This window comes from Muscardinus avellanarius, assembly GCF_963383645.1.
Source record: "Muscardinus avellanarius genome assembly, chromosome: 9".
Classification (NCBI taxonomy): Eukaryota; Metazoa; Chordata; class Mammalia; order Rodentia; family Gliridae; genus Muscardinus; species Muscardinus avellanarius.
In genome coordinates, this window is record NC_137795.1 from 98,085,842 (window position 1) to 98,102,799 (window position 16,958).

General features: G+C 48.5%; 1 protein-coding gene across 1 annotated transcript in view; it reads right to left on the reverse strand.

The window, feature by feature from the left end:
* The window catches only part of ATP6V0A4 (ATPase H+ transporting V0 subunit a4), a gene marked incomplete at both ends in the record, with an annotated part of 48,176 nt that overhangs the window by 18,100 nt on the left and 13,118 nt on the right, over positions 1-16,958 (reverse strand). The window contains 5 exons of the mRNA XM_080701564.1: positions 824-917; positions 5,316-5,473; positions 8,178-8,317; positions 9,566-9,716; positions 13,085-13,297. Of these exons, the coding sequence (XP_080557690.1) occupies positions 824-917; positions 5,316-5,473; positions 8,178-8,317; positions 9,566-9,716; positions 13,085-13,297 (756 nt within the window). The remainder of the gene's footprint in view (positions 1-823; positions 918-5,315; positions 5,474-8,177; positions 8,318-9,565; positions 9,717-13,084; positions 13,298-16,958) is intronic.

Genomic DNA, 16,958 nt, shown 5'->3' on the forward strand with positions numbered 1-16,958 from the left:
ACCGGCTGCTCAGGACTCGAGCTCAACGCTGTGCAAAGGAGCGCCTTTATTTTGTGTGGCTCACATCTAGTTGAGTGAGATAGACATGGCAAACAAATAAATAAAAGGAAGCACATGCCTTTTTTAAAAAAAAAAAAACTTGTATCAATTCAGTGCAGTTAAAGAAAACATATCAAAATTTTTCTAGGAAGTAGGGAGAACTGGATTAGGATGCTAAATAGCTTCTCCGACAAGCAGACTTTCCAGGCAACCCCCGGTGGAGTAACTGATGGAGAAAGAAGATACTGGGTGACTATATGGGAAATGGCAGGGGCTGAGCAGAGGGTCCAGCTACCACGGTTACTTGAATTCAGCTCTCTTGGTCACGGAACCCCCCAGAATGCAGGCTGAGAGCGGCTCACGGCTACAGCACTTACCTAGAATGTGTAAGACCCTGAGTCTGATACCCCCACACACACACACCCCCCGCAAAAACAAAACAGTAAAGCTGGGCTTGGCGATGCACACCTGCAATCCCAGTACTCGGGACTCTGAGACAGGGGGATCGCAGATTTGAGGCTAGCCTCAGCAACTCAGCGAGGCCCTGTTTCCAAATAAAAAATAAAATAGGGCTGGGGGAAGGGTAGCTGAGAGGCTGAATGTCTCTGGGTTCAATCCCCAGGATAAAAAGTAAAATAAAACAGCAAGCTCCAGTGCAAGCCAGCCTATCTATACCTGAGCTTGTTGATTTGATGGGTTCTGGTACTTTCCTCCTCTCCCTTTAGAGATCTCCCCACCAACACGTTTTATAGAATAAATATTATACCTAAGGCAACACTCTTACCGGATCAATCCCAAATGGGTACGGGTTTCCAGAATACACTCCTAGCACGGCTGGATTCAGCTGTAAAGTTGAAGTGGTCTCCATCACTTGATCACTAGGGAGAGAGAAAAGCAAACAAGAACCATCAACCAGAGGCAGAAAAACACCGAGAAACACCGCAGCCCCATCGGTCGGGAGCCCCGGGGACCCACGTCGGGCTGCTGTTCCCCGCACCGCCTGTTCCCCGGCACCGGTGCTGGGTATCGGCCGCATGCGAGGTCACATGCCAACTTTGCAAAGAGCTGTCGGCCTGACCGGGGTGGAGTAAGGAATCAGGAGTGGAGGCGCAGCGAAGGGCGGCAGGGGATAAGAAAAGAGCGAGCCCGGGCTCCGGAGCAGCTGGAGGGCGGGCGGGCGGAAGGCTGGTGGCCTTTTGCACACACCTCCCTCTCTCCTCTCTGGGAAGCTTCGATGATTATAGCTGCTCAACATCTCTAAGTCCACGGCCATTTCCACCCAGCGCACAGATGCCAATGGGAGCGAATTGCTCCTGACTGTTACGGATTAGAAAGGTTTTTTGTTGTTGTTGTTGTTGTTTTTGCAGTACTGGGGATGGAACTCAGGGGCATTCTTCCTCCGAGCTACACCCTCAGCCCTATTTTTTATTCTTTATTTTGAAACAGGTTCTCACACTGAGTTGCAAAGGGCCTCACTAAGTAGCTGAGGCTGGCTGCGAATGACGATTCTCCTGTCTCAGCCTCCCGAATGCTGGGATTACAAGTGTGTGCCACCATGCCCAGCTTTCTCTCTATTTATTTATTTATTTATTTATTTATTTATTTATTTATTTATTTTTGGAACTGGAAATTGAACCCAGGGGTGTTCTACCTCTAAGCAATACCCTCGGCCCTATAGTGTGTGTGTGTGTGTGTGTGTGTGTGTGTGTGTGTGCACGCGTTACTGCGGATTGAGCCTAGAGGCATTCTATCTCTGAGCTATACCCCCAGCCCTACTTTTTATTTTTATTTGGAAACAGGGTCTCATTAGGTTGATGAGTGTCTCACTACTTGCTAAAGATGTCCTCAAACCTGCAATCCTCCTGTCTCAGCCTCCCAAGTATTGGGATTATGAGCGTGTACCACCACACTTGGCTCCTACTTGATTTTTTTATCTTAAAACAGGGTCTCACTAAGTGGCAGAGGGCCTCCTAAAAGTTGCTGAGGCTGGCCATGAACCTGCCATCCTCCCAGCCTCCCAAGTACTGGGATTTTGAGTCTGTACCACCATGCCCAGTTCCTGTTTTAATTTTTTTTTTTCAGGTCTGGGGATGGAACCCAGGAGCATTCAACCTTTGAGCTATACCTCCTGCCCTATTTTTTATTTTGAAACAGGGTCTCACTAAGTTATGGAAGGCCTCACTAATTACCTGAGGCTGTCCACAAACCGTGATCCTCCAGTCTCAGCCTCCTAAATGCTGGGATTACAAGCATGAGCCACCATGCCAGCTTAATTTTTATTTTGAAACAGGGTGTCACTAAGTGGAAAAGGGCTTCCTAAGTAGCTAAGCTTGGTTTTGATTCTCCTGTCTGTCTCAGACTCCCAAGTACTGAGACTCCATGGTGTGCCACCATGGCCAACAGTCTTCTTTTTCCAGGGACAGTGGAGAGAGCCGGCCCCACTGGACCGCCCTGGGCCCTCTCCGCCCCAGCATGCCGAACTTCGCTAGCAGAGGCGTGTGTGTGCGCCTACAAAGGGTACAGCCTTCCCTGGCAGGAGGACGCTGGCCTGGCATCCGCAGCTAAGCCACAGTCTCCTCCAGAACATAAACAAAACACTTCACACCAACGTCATACCAGGCCATCTGGTGACCATGATGGAGTAGGGCAAAAACAAGACCACCCCACAGCCAGACCCCGCACAGGCAAAAAGAACACTGTCCACAGCCCCAAATGGTGAACATTTCCCCTTCCTATTATCCTATCCCAGGCCAAATCCTCCAAGTTCCCCCTCCTGTGTGTGTTTGGGGGGGAGGGGTCTGGGATTGAACCCAGAGGCATTCTACCTCCCAGCTACACTCTTAGCACTTTTATTATTTCTTATTTGGAAATAGGGTCTTGTTAATTTGTTGAAGCGAGTCTCAAACCTGTAATTCTCCTGTTTCAGCCTCCCAAGTACTGGCTTACAGGCATGCGCCACCACACTCGGATCTTCCCAGTCCCTTTCTTCTCTTCTCCTCTCCTCTCCTCTCCTCTCCTCTCCTCTCCTCTCCTCTCCTCTCCTCTTCTCTTCTTCTCTCTCTCTCTCTCTCTCTCTCTCTCTCTCTTTTTGGTGGTACTGGGGGTGGAACCCAGGGGCTTTTCTACCTCTGGGCTATACTCTCAGACCTATTTTATACTTTATTTTTATTTGGAAACAGGGTCTCACTAAGTTGCTGAGAGCCTCACTAAGTAGCTGAGGCTGGCTTCGAACCTGTGCGATTCTCCTGTCTCCACCTCCCAAGCGCTGGGGTTACAAGCGCGCGCCACCACGCCTGGATCTTCCCAGTTCCTTTCTAACCCCCTCTTACTGAGAAGCCCCCGGCTCCTGGTGGAGCACCCCCTCCCTCGTTGAGTCAATACACCCAACTTGGGTGACCACAGGCAACGCTGGTAAGTGCCAGGCACAGCAGCCCACGGCCCAGGCTGGGGCTGGGGACCAAGATCGGCCGGCTGTGCACGCGAGCTCTGGCGCTGGCTGGTTCTGCCTCTCGGGTGACTAGGCTTTGTGTACACAGCGGGCCACGTGGGGGCGTGTGGGTCCTGAGCAGGAGAGGGGTCGATTTCACAGGCCCAAGGGAGGCACATTCCTACCCACCCCTGCAGAGGGCAGCGAGACAGCTAAACGGGGCCTTCACAAGCACTCTGGGGAGACAAGTATTTCCCGTGGGTAGTTGGAGAAGTGACATGGTCTGAAATGTTTCAGAGTTCACTGATGCTCATGGGTTCTTCTAGGCCATCTCTTCAGAATGTGAGAAAGAAAGAAAGAAAGGAAGGAAGGAAGGAAGGAAGGAAGGAAGGAAGGAAGGAAGGGAGGGAGGGAAAGAAAGAAGAAGGAAAGAAAGGAAGGAAGGAAGAAAAGAAAGAAAAAAGAAAGAAAGAGAAGGAAAGAAAGAAAGGGAAAGAAAGAAAGAAAGAAAAAGAAAGAAAGAAAGAAAAGAGAAGGAAAGAAAGGAAGAAAGGAAAGAGAAGGAAAGGAAGGAAGGAAGGAAGAAAGAAAGAAAGGAAAGAAAGAGAGGAAAGAAAGAAAGAGAAGGAAAGGAAGGAAGGAAGGAAGGAAGGAAGAAAGAAAGAAAGAAAGAAGAAAGAAATAAGCCAGCCCCAAAGAACCAGACTGATATATAACCATCTATACTCAACTTTATCCTCCATTTCCCTTTATTCCCATTCTCTACTACAGGACGTTAGGCCCACCAGAGAAACTCAAAGGGGTGCATTAGAACCTCCACAATCCACACTAAATAACTGTTACCAACCCTCAGAGCCTACCTGGTACTCCCACTGACATCAAGCCCTTAAACTGCCTGCAAAAAGCCAGGCATGGTGGTGTGCACCTGTAATCCCAGTACTTGGGAGGCTGAGACAGGAGGATTCCAGGTTGAAGGCTAATGTGTGGTTAACTTAGTGAGACCTTGTTTCAAATTTAAAAGGGGGGGGGGGCTGGGGATGTAGTTCAGAGATAGAATGCCCCTGGATTCAATCTCCAATACAAAAAAATTAAAATAAATAAATAGGGCAATCCCCAGGACATGCTTGGAGATGCTCCCCTGAGCTGAACTGCTGAACTTTTCTCTTTCTCTCTCTCTCTCTCTCTCTCTCTCTCTCTCTCTCTCTCTTTCTTTCTTTCGTTCTTTATTGTATTACGGATTGAACCCAGGGACATTCTATCTCTGAACTACACCCCTTGCCCTATTTTTTATTCTTTATTTTGAAACAGGGTCTCACTGAGTTGCAAAGGGTCTCACTAAGTAGCCGAGGCTGTCCGCGAACCGCGATCCTCCTGTCTCAGCCTCCCGAATACTAGGATTACAGGATACATGATCATACCTTGCAAGCTGATTTTTTTTTTCAGTACTAGGGATGGAACCCAGGGGCATTCTACCTCCAAGATATACCCTTAGCCATATATTTTATTCTTTATTGTGAAACCGGGTCTCACTGAGTTGCAAAGGGTCTCACTAAGTAGCTGAGGCTGTCCGCGAACTGCGATCCTCCTGTCTCAGCCTCCCGAATGCCGGGTTTACAAGCATGCGCCACCGCACCCGGCTAAGCTAAAATCTTAAAAGCTACTTCCATGCATTAGTTCTCAGCACAGTGATTTAGAAACGATGCGGGGCTTGTACCTAGTAGGTAAAACTGAATTCTTGGGTGGATTTGCGGGTGTACCCCTGAGCGGGGCCAGGTGTGGACTCTGGACCATGAAGACGTCGCTAGGGCCACACGGCCGGCCCGGGAGGGAGGCCGAGTCCGCAACTTACTTCCACGTGTCATTAGTGAACATGGGCCGGACGCTCCAGGAGGAGCCGAAGATATTGAGGGACTTGGAGAAGCAGTCGTTGTAGATCAAGCCGGTGTAGATGGAGAAGATGCCCATGAGCAGGATCAGGTAGCGTCCGCTGAAGAACGTGTTCCAGATCTGCGGGAGACAGAGGACCGGCGTCACGGGCTCGGAGGCCAGGCGGGGAGCGGGTCACGGAGCCCCGCTCTGCTGATGTGGGCCTCTGTGGAGGGACCGCATGACCACGCGGACCCCGCAACCCAAGGCGGAAAGACACACGCCGTGATCTCCCAGGGCCTCGGCAGGCCAGGGAGTCCCAGGGCTGGGGTGTAGCTCGCGGTAGAGTGCTCGCCAACCCTGGATTTGGTCCCCGGCATGAAACGGGGCGGGGGAGGGGAGGAAGGGAGCGAGGGAGGGTGGAAGGGAGGCTGCCTCATCCTAGACAAGTGCTTGTTTTATAGAAACAAAATATATAAGCTTCATACTTATTTTTTTCCTGTGGTACTAGGGATTGAACCCAGGGACATTCTACTTCTGAGCTACACCCTCAGACTTTTACTTTCTTTCTTTCTTTCCTTCTTTCCTTTCTTTTTTCTTTCTTTTTTCTTTCTTTTTTGAAAGAGGGTCTCACACAGCTGTGGAAGGACTTGCTAAGTAGCTGAGGCTGTCCTCGAACCTGCAATCCTCCTGTCTCAGCCTCCCAAGGACTGGGATTACAGGTGGACACCATCACACCTGGATTGCCTCGTATTCTTTATTTCAGCCCCCAGTAGTTAAAAAATGAATGAAAGCACAGGCCGAGGCCTTGCCTGCTAAGGGAGGGGCTAGAAACAGGATGTCAGAAGACAACACTGAACTAGGCTCGTGTGGCTGGCTACACATTCATGGCAAATCAATTGTTCTGTTCAGTCCTAGGAGTTGAACCCAGGGGCATCCTACCTCCAAACTACACCTCAGCCCTCTCTGTGTTTTATTTTGATCCATAGTCTCACTAGATGGGTGACATCTTGCTAAATTGCTGAGGCTAGAAGCCTGCGATCCTCCTGTCTCAGCCTCCCGCATACGGGGATTACAGGTGTGTGCCACCACGCCCAGCTGAGTCAGAGCTACACTCATCCTGGGTCTTGTTGTAAAGGTGTGTGTCTGTCTAACTCCATTTGCTAAGAGGAGGAATGCGCTTTCCCGTAATACCAGATGATGTGTGTGGTCCATTCCAAGAACTCCTGCCATGCAAATTTGCAACTTGACTTGATTACCATAGAAATGACATCTATTAAGGTTGTCATGGAAAACTGTGGCGCGCAGGTGGGTTTTGCCCACGGACCTTGCTCATGATTAACCGGCAAGGGCATCACCGAGCTCGCGCTAATTAACTGCGCCTGTGATTAAAGATTGTGGCTGTTCTTACAATCCAGGACGCAGCTGAAGGCATGTTTCCGCTTTGTCAAATGGATTACCATGAACATAGAGTGCTTAACTCTGATTAATTGATAAACTTTTAACCAAAGCAGACTCCTGAGTTGATTCAACCTTCAAAACATTGCGAAGGAGCCAGGTGGGGTGGTACCGCATGTCCGCCTGGAGTCCAGTACTTGGGAAGCTGAAACGGGAGGATCAGGGGTTTGAGGCCAGCCTAGGCAATGTGGCGAGACTCTCGGCAACTTAGTAAGACCCTGTTTCAAAATAATAAAAAAAAAAAAAGATAAAAAAGGCCAGGGTATAGCTCAGAGGGAGCATCCCTGGATTCAATTCCCATTACCAAAACTAAAAACAAATCACAAAACAAAAACAAACACTGTGGGAGTCAGAAAAACTCTCATTGTGAATGAAAACATTTTTTTTTTTCAAGATTCCTCAGGGTTTCTCAGAACGCTGGTCACAAGCTTTTAGGGCTTTTCCATCAACAAATATGCATGATATTTTATGTTAAAAAAAAAAGGAAGCTACAAATTATGTGTACCTCTTGATGCTACTTTTTTTCTTTTTGCTTTCTTCTTTCTGGTACTGGGGATTGAATCCAGGGGATTGAATCTACCTCTGAGATACATCTCAATCCCTTTTTATTTTTTATTTTGAAACAGGGCTTCGCTAGGTTACTGAGAGTCTTAAAAATTAAGGGTGCGGGTCTGTAGATCAGTGGTAGAGCACTTGATTAGCATGCCAACACCCTGGGCTCAAAACTCAGGAGCAAATAAAAGAGGAAGAGGAGGAGAAAGAGGAAGGAAAAAGAAACAAACAACCTAATGTCCTGTCAATCCCTGGACAAACACCAAACTACTGAAAGAGTTGCACAAAACCATCTTAGCTACACCCCCGCCCTCGGCCCTAATTTTTTTTTTTTTTTTTTTTTTTTTTTTTTTTTTTTTTTTTTTTTTGGTGGTACTGGGAGTGGAACCCAGAGGCTTTCTACCTCCGGGCTATACTCCCAGACCTTTTTTATATTTTATTTGGAAACAGGGTCTCACTAGGTTGCCGAGAGCCTCACTAAGTAGCTGAGCCTGGCTTCAAACCTGTGCGATCCTCCTGTCTCAGCCTCCCAAGTGTGGGGATTACAAGCGTGCGCCACCACGCCCGGCCAACTGGCCCTATTTTTTATTCTTTATTTTGAACCAGGGTTTCAGTGAGTTGCAAAGGGCCTCACTAAGTAGTAGCTGAGGCTGTCCTCGAACGGAGATCCTCCCGTCTCAGCCTCCCAGATGCAGGTCCCCTTGGTTCGGGAGATCTGGGTCGCATTTTGGTTCCGTTTAACCTCGCATCGCTCCCTTATTTTTTTTATAAACATGTCTGTGGTCTTCCTAAGCCGAGAACCATGCCCGCGCTTGAACAGCTGAGAGCCACCCACCTCGTTGCTGTTCTTCTGGGAGAGCAGGCGCTGCTCGTTCAGGACCATCCAGAGGGCGGCCAGCAGCATCACGGTCCCATGACCACAGTCTCCGAACATCACGGCGAACAGGAAGGGGAACGTGATGATGGTGTAGGGGGCTGCAGAGGGGAGACCCGCGACACCTGAGGCCTCCAGCCGTCTTCTGACCGCAACCCCAGCAAGCGTCCTCCTGCCACAGCCCCACACTCTGCGTCCCGGGCTGCTTGTCTTTCTGGCCTTCCCGCTCCATCCATACCCCAGACCTTGCTTGGCTCCCATATGCACTGGCTCATCCAGGAGTAGAGGTTGCTAAAAATTCCCCAATTTTAAGGTGCACTGTTTTAGAGAGACTCTGCGACCGATCCGAGACCACAAGTTTGGTGAGATTTATCCCTGTTTTTATCTCTGTCTTTTTTTTAAATTTTGATGCTGGGATTGCACCCAGGGGCCTTCTACCTCCACACTAGAGTCTACCCCTTCTTATATGTATGTATGTATGTATGTATGTATGTATGTATTTATTTATTTATTTATTGGTGGTACTAAGGTTCCTGGAAGCCCTTCTACCTCGGGGCTACACTCCCAGACCTATTTTATACTTTTTTATTTTGGAAACAGGGTCTCTTAAGCCAGCACGCGCGGCTGGCTTCGAACCTGCGCGATCCTCCTGTCTCCGCCTCCCAAGCACGGGGATTACAATCGTGCACCACCACGCCCGGCTCTTATTTTTTATTTTGAAAGAAAGTTTCATTAAGTTGTTAAATTGCTGAGGCTGGCCTTGAACCTGCATACAGTTCTCCCATCTCAGCCTCCCAGGTACCCAGATTACAGATTTGTGCCGCCATACCAAGCTTTATCTCTCGCTTCTACATTCTCTCCACCACCATCTTTTGTCTGTTTCTCTACCATGGACACTCACAGCACATCACCAGCAGTTAACATAGGAACTCTCAGTCCCTGAGACCCTGTGTTATGGGTCTCAAGTTAGACTGGGGTTTTGGCTACAGAAGAGCAGTAGCGTGTCCCGCTTGGCTAAAGGACATCTGGTCTACCCAGCTCTGCCAGCACAGAGCACTAAGAATCCAACCCACTGAATGTTCTTGTCTTTCCCACTAGATAACTACAGGACTGACTGTGGATGCCTAGAGATGACACTGTCTGAAGGGGGGATGGAAACAAGAAGTGGATTAGCTGCCCGCAGAGGCTGCAGTCTAAAGGAGACAGGTGAAGGCCAAGAGCAAATCTTCCACCAACCAAATGAGCACTCAGGAATGTTTAACAGGGCCACCTCCCAGGCCCCCTGGGAGGCGCAGCTTACCCAGTTTTCTCTTCGATCTGTTCTGCTGTACAACACATCAGATCTTTACCTGGGTTCATCTCCCGGTAATTGCCTACGCCATAGGCATCCACAATGTTCTGGAAGCCAGCTGTGAATTTATTGGTCCTGTTGAAGGTGGGAGGGGCTGTTTTAGATTGTACTTCTGTCATGATGGGGGCCATAGAGGAACCGCTTAGTTCCTGCAAAAAGAACAGGAGACAGGGATGTAAACAAGAGAGCCTTGGGCTGGGGTCAGCGCACCGACCTCTGCATGAACTCAGGACGTCTCTTTTTATGTGTGTGTGTGTGTGTGTGTGTGTGTGTGTGTATTGTATGTGTGTGTACATGTGTGTGTGTGTGTGCACATGTGTGTGTGTGTGTGTGTGTGGTACTGGGAGAACCCAGGGACATTCTACCCCCAAGTTACACCCTCAGCCCTACTTTTTTATTTTTTATTTTGAAACAAGGCCTCACTAAGTAACTGAGGCTGGCTGTGAACCTACGATCCTCCTGTCTCAGTCTCCCAAGTGCTGGGATTACAAGTGTGCACCACGCCCAGCTAGAACTTCTCTTGACCTCTCTGAGAATCATTAGCTCATCTGTAAGAAGTTAGTATCTTCCAAATACTTACCTGATTCGCTTGGGGGTTTTGTTTTGTTTTGTTTTTTCTTTTTGTTGGTTGGCTGGTTGGTTGGTTGGTGGTACTAGGAACTGAACCCAGGAACATTCTACCTCTGAGCTACAACCCCAGCCCAATTTTATTTTTTATTTGGAGACAGGGTGTCATTAAGTTGCTAAGAGCCTCTCTACATTGCTGAGGCTGGCTTGGAACATGCGATCCCCCTGCCTCAGCCTCCCAAGTACTGGGATCACAGGATGCGCACCACTTCCGACACTGGATTCGTTCTCCAGGACTGCAGCGGAGAGAACAGGGCCCCTCGTGCTCGGCGGAATCCGTTCTCTTGCTGCTGCAACTGTCCAGCTGAGGCCCCAGTTCTAGAATCTATACTCTTTCCTCCCTCAAGAGCTTACCCACTTTCCTAATCTTTCTTTCTTCTTTCTTTCTTTCTTTCTTTCTTTCTTCCTTTCTTTCTTTCTTTCTTTTTTTTTTTTTTTTTTTTTTGTAGTACTAGGGTTGGAAACCAGCCAGGTGCTTTCTACCTCCAGGCTATACTCACATCCCTGTTTCTGTTTTATTTGGAAGCAGGGCCTCACTAAGTAGCTGAGGCTGGCTTCGAACTCGAGCAATCCTCCTGTCTCAGCCTCCCAAGTGCTGAGATTATAAGTATGCACCACCACGCCTGGTGGTCCCTGTTTTCAAATGGCCCAAATGGCCCTAATCCTCTCCCAAATCTCACTTCTTTTCTAACCTCCTGGCCAGGCTTGCAAATGGGATGGTTCACCAACCCCATAAAATCCAAGAGCCTAAAACCAAATCTTTCAACTTGCCCCAGCCACGGCCTCCCTGCCCGCTGCCCCATCTGCAGCGCCTCCACTCTCCCAGGGTCCAGAAACTCTGGAGTCATCCCACCCGTCCCTTCTGCTGCCATCAGCCGGCCCGCCATCACAGCTCGCTAGTTCTCCTACCCACGTCCCTCTTCCTCCCGTCCCCATGGCCAGGAGCTCAGCCCCATCACCTTCTCCAGCCCGCACCCTTCCCGTTGTCAAACACCACAGATCACACAGGCATTCCATTCATCATATGTGTGTGTGTGTGTGGGCCTCAACAGGGATTGAAACCAGGGGTGTTCTACCTCTGAGCCCCACCCCAACCCTATTTTATTTTTTACTTTGAACCAGGGTCTGGTTAGGTTGCAGAGGGCCTTGCTCAGTTACTGAGGCTGGCCTCAAACCCGTGATCCTCTTATCTCAGCCTCCCAAGTACTAGGATCACAGGCAGCATACCACCACACCTGGCTTAGTCATTTCATTAATTACACAAAAGCACTACTTTATTCTCCATACTTTATTGTTTTAAATTTTGGGGAACCTTTAACTCTTTAGTCCTTAGAAACAAGACTTTTTTGCAAGACTGACTTACAAAGAAGTAAATCTATGCCTTTCTCCTCTCTGCTCCTCTTCCCTGCTCTTGTCCACCTAGCCAAGTCGGCACCATCTTCCCCGCCCGGGGAGCCGTCTAGCCACTCCAAATCCCGAAGCACCTGCGCCATGAGAACCCAGTGCGCCTGACAGCAGCCCCGTGAGTGCTCGCTGCGCTCGGCCTCAGTCTCCCAGCAGTGCTCTGAGGCAGGCTGCGGGACAGATCTCCTCTACAGACGAAGCTGCCAAGGCGCAGAGGTGCCGTGACTGCCCCGGGTCACAGAGCAAGGGGGAGATTCCTGCCGCACGGCCACGATCCCGGCACGGCCTGGCCAAGGCCTCCTTGGCGGTCTGAGCTGCGGCTTTCTCTTTCTCTTTTCTCTCCTGCACACGCCCTCTGGCAGCTGCCACAACACCTGGCGGAGGTGATGATGGCGACAGCGCCGGCCTCAGGCTCTCCCTGTGCCGTCCTTCCCACCCCCTACCCACACGGGCCTTCTCCTCCTGTCTGGAGAAATACTTTTGTTATTTCAGAGGGCTGAAGAAACCGCGAATCCAGCCCGAGGCTGGGCGTGGTGGCGCACACCTGTAGTCCCAGGACCCAGAGAGCCTGAGGCAGGAGGATCGTGCAAGCTCAGGAAACCAAGACCAGTCTGGGCACTATGACAAGACCCCACCTCGCACAAAACACCCCCAAACCAGGCCCAAGTAGCTTGGTGGAAAGTTTGACCCTTTCGTAATTAGAGGATGTCTTTGTGTTCAACTCAGATTCTAGCATTAGGACACGACCTCCCAGTGACCCAGGTGTCTCACACCGCAGTGAAGCGTTTCTAAGGTACAAGGTGAGCCCGCATGCCTGTAATCCAAGTACTTGGGAGGCTGAGACAGGAGGATCAAAGGTTAGAGGCCAGCCTCAGCAACTTAGTGAGGCCCTCAGCAACTTAACAAGACCCTAGTTCAAAATAAAAGATCAAATAGGGCTCGGGAGCAGCTCAGAGGTAGAAGGCCCCTGCGTGCAGTCCCTGTTACCAAAAAATAATAAATAAGTAAATACATGTCCCTCCAGCATGGGAATAAAATCGGGTCTCTAACGCTGCTGTAACATTCTTCAGGATCTGCCCAATGGCAGTGGGGTTTTGTGTGTTTGTTTTTTGTGACACTGAGAATTATATCCAGGGGCATTCTACCTCCAAGCTACATCTCCAGTCCTATTTTATTTTTTATTCGGAAACAAGGTCTTGCTAAGTTGCTGAGAGCCTAAGTTGCTGAGGCCGGCCTCCAACCTTTGATCCTCCTGTCTCAGCCTCCCAAGTACGGGGGTTACAGACCACAACTGGTCATGGCAGCCTTTTGTTTGACCTTCAGGATTACAGGATGCGGCCAAGAACTGAAGTACAAAGATGCAGGAGACATACCAACCACCGAGTCGCCCGAGAAGCTCAGAAGGCTGGCGGGCTCCGAGAGCCCCGGGAGGGGCTGCCGAGGCTGGGGGCTCGCCCCTCCCTGGCCGGCGCCGCCCGCCACTCACCATGCCTTGCTCCAAGGCCCTCTTGATGCGCCCGGCGTCCGCCACGGGGAACCAGAGCTCGGCGATGACGCACTGCTGGGTGACGTCGATGTTGCACATGTTCAGCACGTGGTAGACGGCCTTCATCTTCTGCACCTTGGTGAACCAGGCGTGCCAGTTGGCAGCCGCCTCCTGCAGCAGGCGCTGGCGGTGCGACTCCGTCTGTGTGATGACCTAGAGAAGGGAAACAAGGCACGTCAACGTGGGGACAGACACGGAGGCTCATCGGCCATGGAGGTTTCTCCTGCCCGGGCTCCTTCCCCTGATTGGAAAGAGCCCACCTGGACCTCACCTGCCGCCGCCAGCTTACCCTCCACTGGAGGATCAGAGCCTTCGGCGAAGAACGCCTCTCCTTCTCAACTCCTCACACGTCTCTCGTTATAGGCTGAATGGTGCCCCCTCCCCAATAAAAAGATTCTGTTGAAGTCCTAAGCTCTGGCACTTGTGACTTGGAAAGAGGGTCTGTACCCATGTGATCAAGAGAAGACGAGGTCACAGCAGATGAGGGTGGACCCTAAGCCGATGACTCGTGTCCTTACGAGAAATCTAGGACTTCCAGAGACCTAGGCCAATCGGGAAGAACCTACATGACTCTGGAGACAGAGACCAGAGTGACGTGTCTGCAAGCCAAGGACAGCCGCCGCCGCCAGCAGCTGGAAGAGACGAGGAAGCCTCCCTCCTTGGGTCTGCCCCAGGATGCAGTACTGGGACACCTTGATTTTTGGACTTCTAACCTCCCAAACTGTAAAACTCACTGTGTGTGAGTGTGTGCGTGTGAGTGTGTGCATGCGTGTGTGCACGTGTGTGCATGTGTGTGTGTGCATGCGTGTGTGCGTGTGTGTGTGTATGCGTGTGTGTGTGTGTGTGTGTGTGTGTGTGTGTGTGTGTTACTGGGGGTTGAACCCAGGGGCATTCTACCTCCCAGCTTCTTCCCCAGCTCTATGATGATGATGATGATGGTGGTGGTGTTGGTGATGGTGGTGGTGGAAAAGAAGAAGAAGAAGAAGGAGAAGGAGGAGAAGAAGAAGGAGAAGGAGAAGGAGGAGAAGGAGGAGAAGGAGAAGAAGAAGAAGAAGAAGAAGAAGAAGAAGAAGAAGAAGAAGAAGAAGAAGAAGAAGAAGAAAAAAAAAAAAAAAAAAGAGACTTCCGGGAAGATGGCGACCGAGAAAAGCGGGGCTTAAGAGCCACACTAACAACAAATCTCCATTACCACAAAATCAGCGCCTTTCATAGCCAGAAAACACCATCACCAGAGAAACAAAAAAATCACCAGGCTCCAGAGAGAAAGCGGACTGAGAACAGAGCCACAGAGGAGATCCTCACGCCCGAGGACGCGGCCTCAAGCCCGAGGACGCGGCAGCAGTGCCATACTGCCAGCGGCACCGGCGAATTCACGGGACGGCCACAGCAAGCCGAGGTGAGCCACTGCAGCACAGCCAGGCGGGATTTCTCGGTGCAGAGAGCATCTAAAGCTCCCAGTGGCCGAGCTCAGCACATGCTGCAGGGATTCAGAGTAGAAATCAAAACCAAGAAGAAAAACGCCAGCCCCACATCCGAGGGCGTAGCAGCGGCGCCATATTGCCACCGGCGGCAGCAGCAGCATATTCACCAAGTTCAGTACAGCTACATCTGCGTACTCAAGAACAGTAAGTCAAATTGCGGGCAACAGAGGAGAAATCCCAGTACTGTACTCCCTGGGACTCAACCCAGTGGGGAGGGGCGGTGGCAGAGATATCACACCATAGGAGAACGTGCAACCTGGCACCCCCCACAGTCTAAAGCAGCCTCTATCAACTCTCTGGGTCGGAGACTCTGTGATACAACCCAGTAAAGGAGTAGTGGGGTCTGAGATACTACTGACTCGAGATCCAGAACACCTTAAGTGAAGTCATAGTGACCCAAGGGAAGAACCCAGAGAAGGCACAAACTTCTGAAATCATGGGAAAGAGGAATAATACTGGAGCAATGAATACCCACAACCCCACAACATCAGAACCTGATAAAACAGAAAATCAGAGATTTCTAGAAGATCAAATCAGGAAAATAACTGTAGAAATAATAGAGGTGCTTCGAAAAGAACTCAGAGAGAGCCAAAAAGAGATAAAGGATGCAATTAATGAAGTAAAGGCCTCAATTCAAAGCACAAACAACTGATTAGAACACATGGAGAACAGAATCTCGCTCTTAGAAGATGATCATTCCAAAAATGAACGCATAGTTTCTAATCTAGGAAAAAATATCCGACAGCAGGAATCTGATATTGAAGAAATATGGGCCCATTTTAAAAGAGCTAACCTAAGAATAATTGGAATAGAGGAGGGAAAAGAAAGTGAAACCAAAGGGATCAACAATCTCTTCAAGGAAGTAATAGCAGAAAATTTTCCAAACATAGAACAAGAGGTTGATACACAGGTCCTGGAAACTTACAGAACTCCCTTTAGACAGGATCGGAGAAGAGGATCCCCACGCCACATAATTGTCAAAATGACCAATGTGGAAGCCAAGCAGAGAATCTTAAAGGCAACAAAAGCAAAGGGCCAAGTGATATTCAGAGGCAAACCAATTAGAATCACTCCAGACTTCTCAAACCAAGTCATGAGAGCCAGAAGGGCTTGGAGTAACATATTCCCAATTTTGAAAGAAAACAACTTCCAGCCAAAAATTTCCTACCCAGCAAAACTTTCTATCAAATTAGATGGAGAAATAAGAAGCTTCCATGACAAACAGAAACTGAAGGAATTTATGTCTTCAAAACCAGCGCTAGAGAAAATACTCAAAGAGATTAACTATAAAGAAGAAATAGGTAACACACACCAGAACCAGAAAAACAAGAGTTTCCATCCAACAGACAACTAAGATTGGTTATCTGTGGAGATTCATTATTTATGTTGTCTTTTACCTATCTCTAAAGGGTATTGTTTGCCTTTATTGTTGTTAATTTTTAGGATTTCTAGTTGGAATATTAATATACCTTCAGATATAGCATTTGGAAATATTTTATCCCATTCTATTAGTAACTGTTAATCTGTTTACATTGTCTTTGGATATACAATTTTTTTTTTTATTTTTTAGGGAGTTTGTATACTCTTCTGTTGCCTGTGCCATTGAAATCATAACCAAGAAATCACTGCCAATTTCAATGTTGTGAGGTTTTATGACCCAGATTTTCTCCTAAAAGTTTATAGTCTTAAGATTTATATTTAGGTCTTTTATCTATTTTGAGTTAATACTTGTATATGGGATTAGGTAAGGGTCCAATTTTATTCTTTTCCATGTAATTATTATTTTTCAACAACATTTAGATAAAAGATTATTATTTCTACCACCAAATGTTCGTGGAAACCTTGTCAAAAATAACTTGACAATATAGGGAAGAATTTAGCTCTAGGCTTTTATTTAACTCCAATGGTTTATATATCTGCCTTTAGAATAGTACTACACTGTTTCAATTATTGTAGCTTTATATGGTTTGAAATCAGAAAATATATATCTTCTAGCTTTGTTCTTTTTCGAGATCATTTTGGGTATCTAGAGTCCATATTCCATATTAGGATAGATTTTTTTTCTGAAAAATAAATATATAAATATATGATAGTTTCACCTAAAAAAATAGAAAAAAAATATTCTCTGGTAAGAAAGAAAGTAAAAAGAAATATTGAAATGTTATCTTTAAGTCATCAAAAGGTTGGTATCAGACAAATAAAACTGTTATGTGAGATTATCATTGTTAATTTTGGATAAATTGCTATAATACTAGATGTCAACCACTAAGCCAAGCATGGGAGGGAGGGATGGGGAGAGAATGGGGTGGGGATCGGGTGGGGGCTGACTGGGC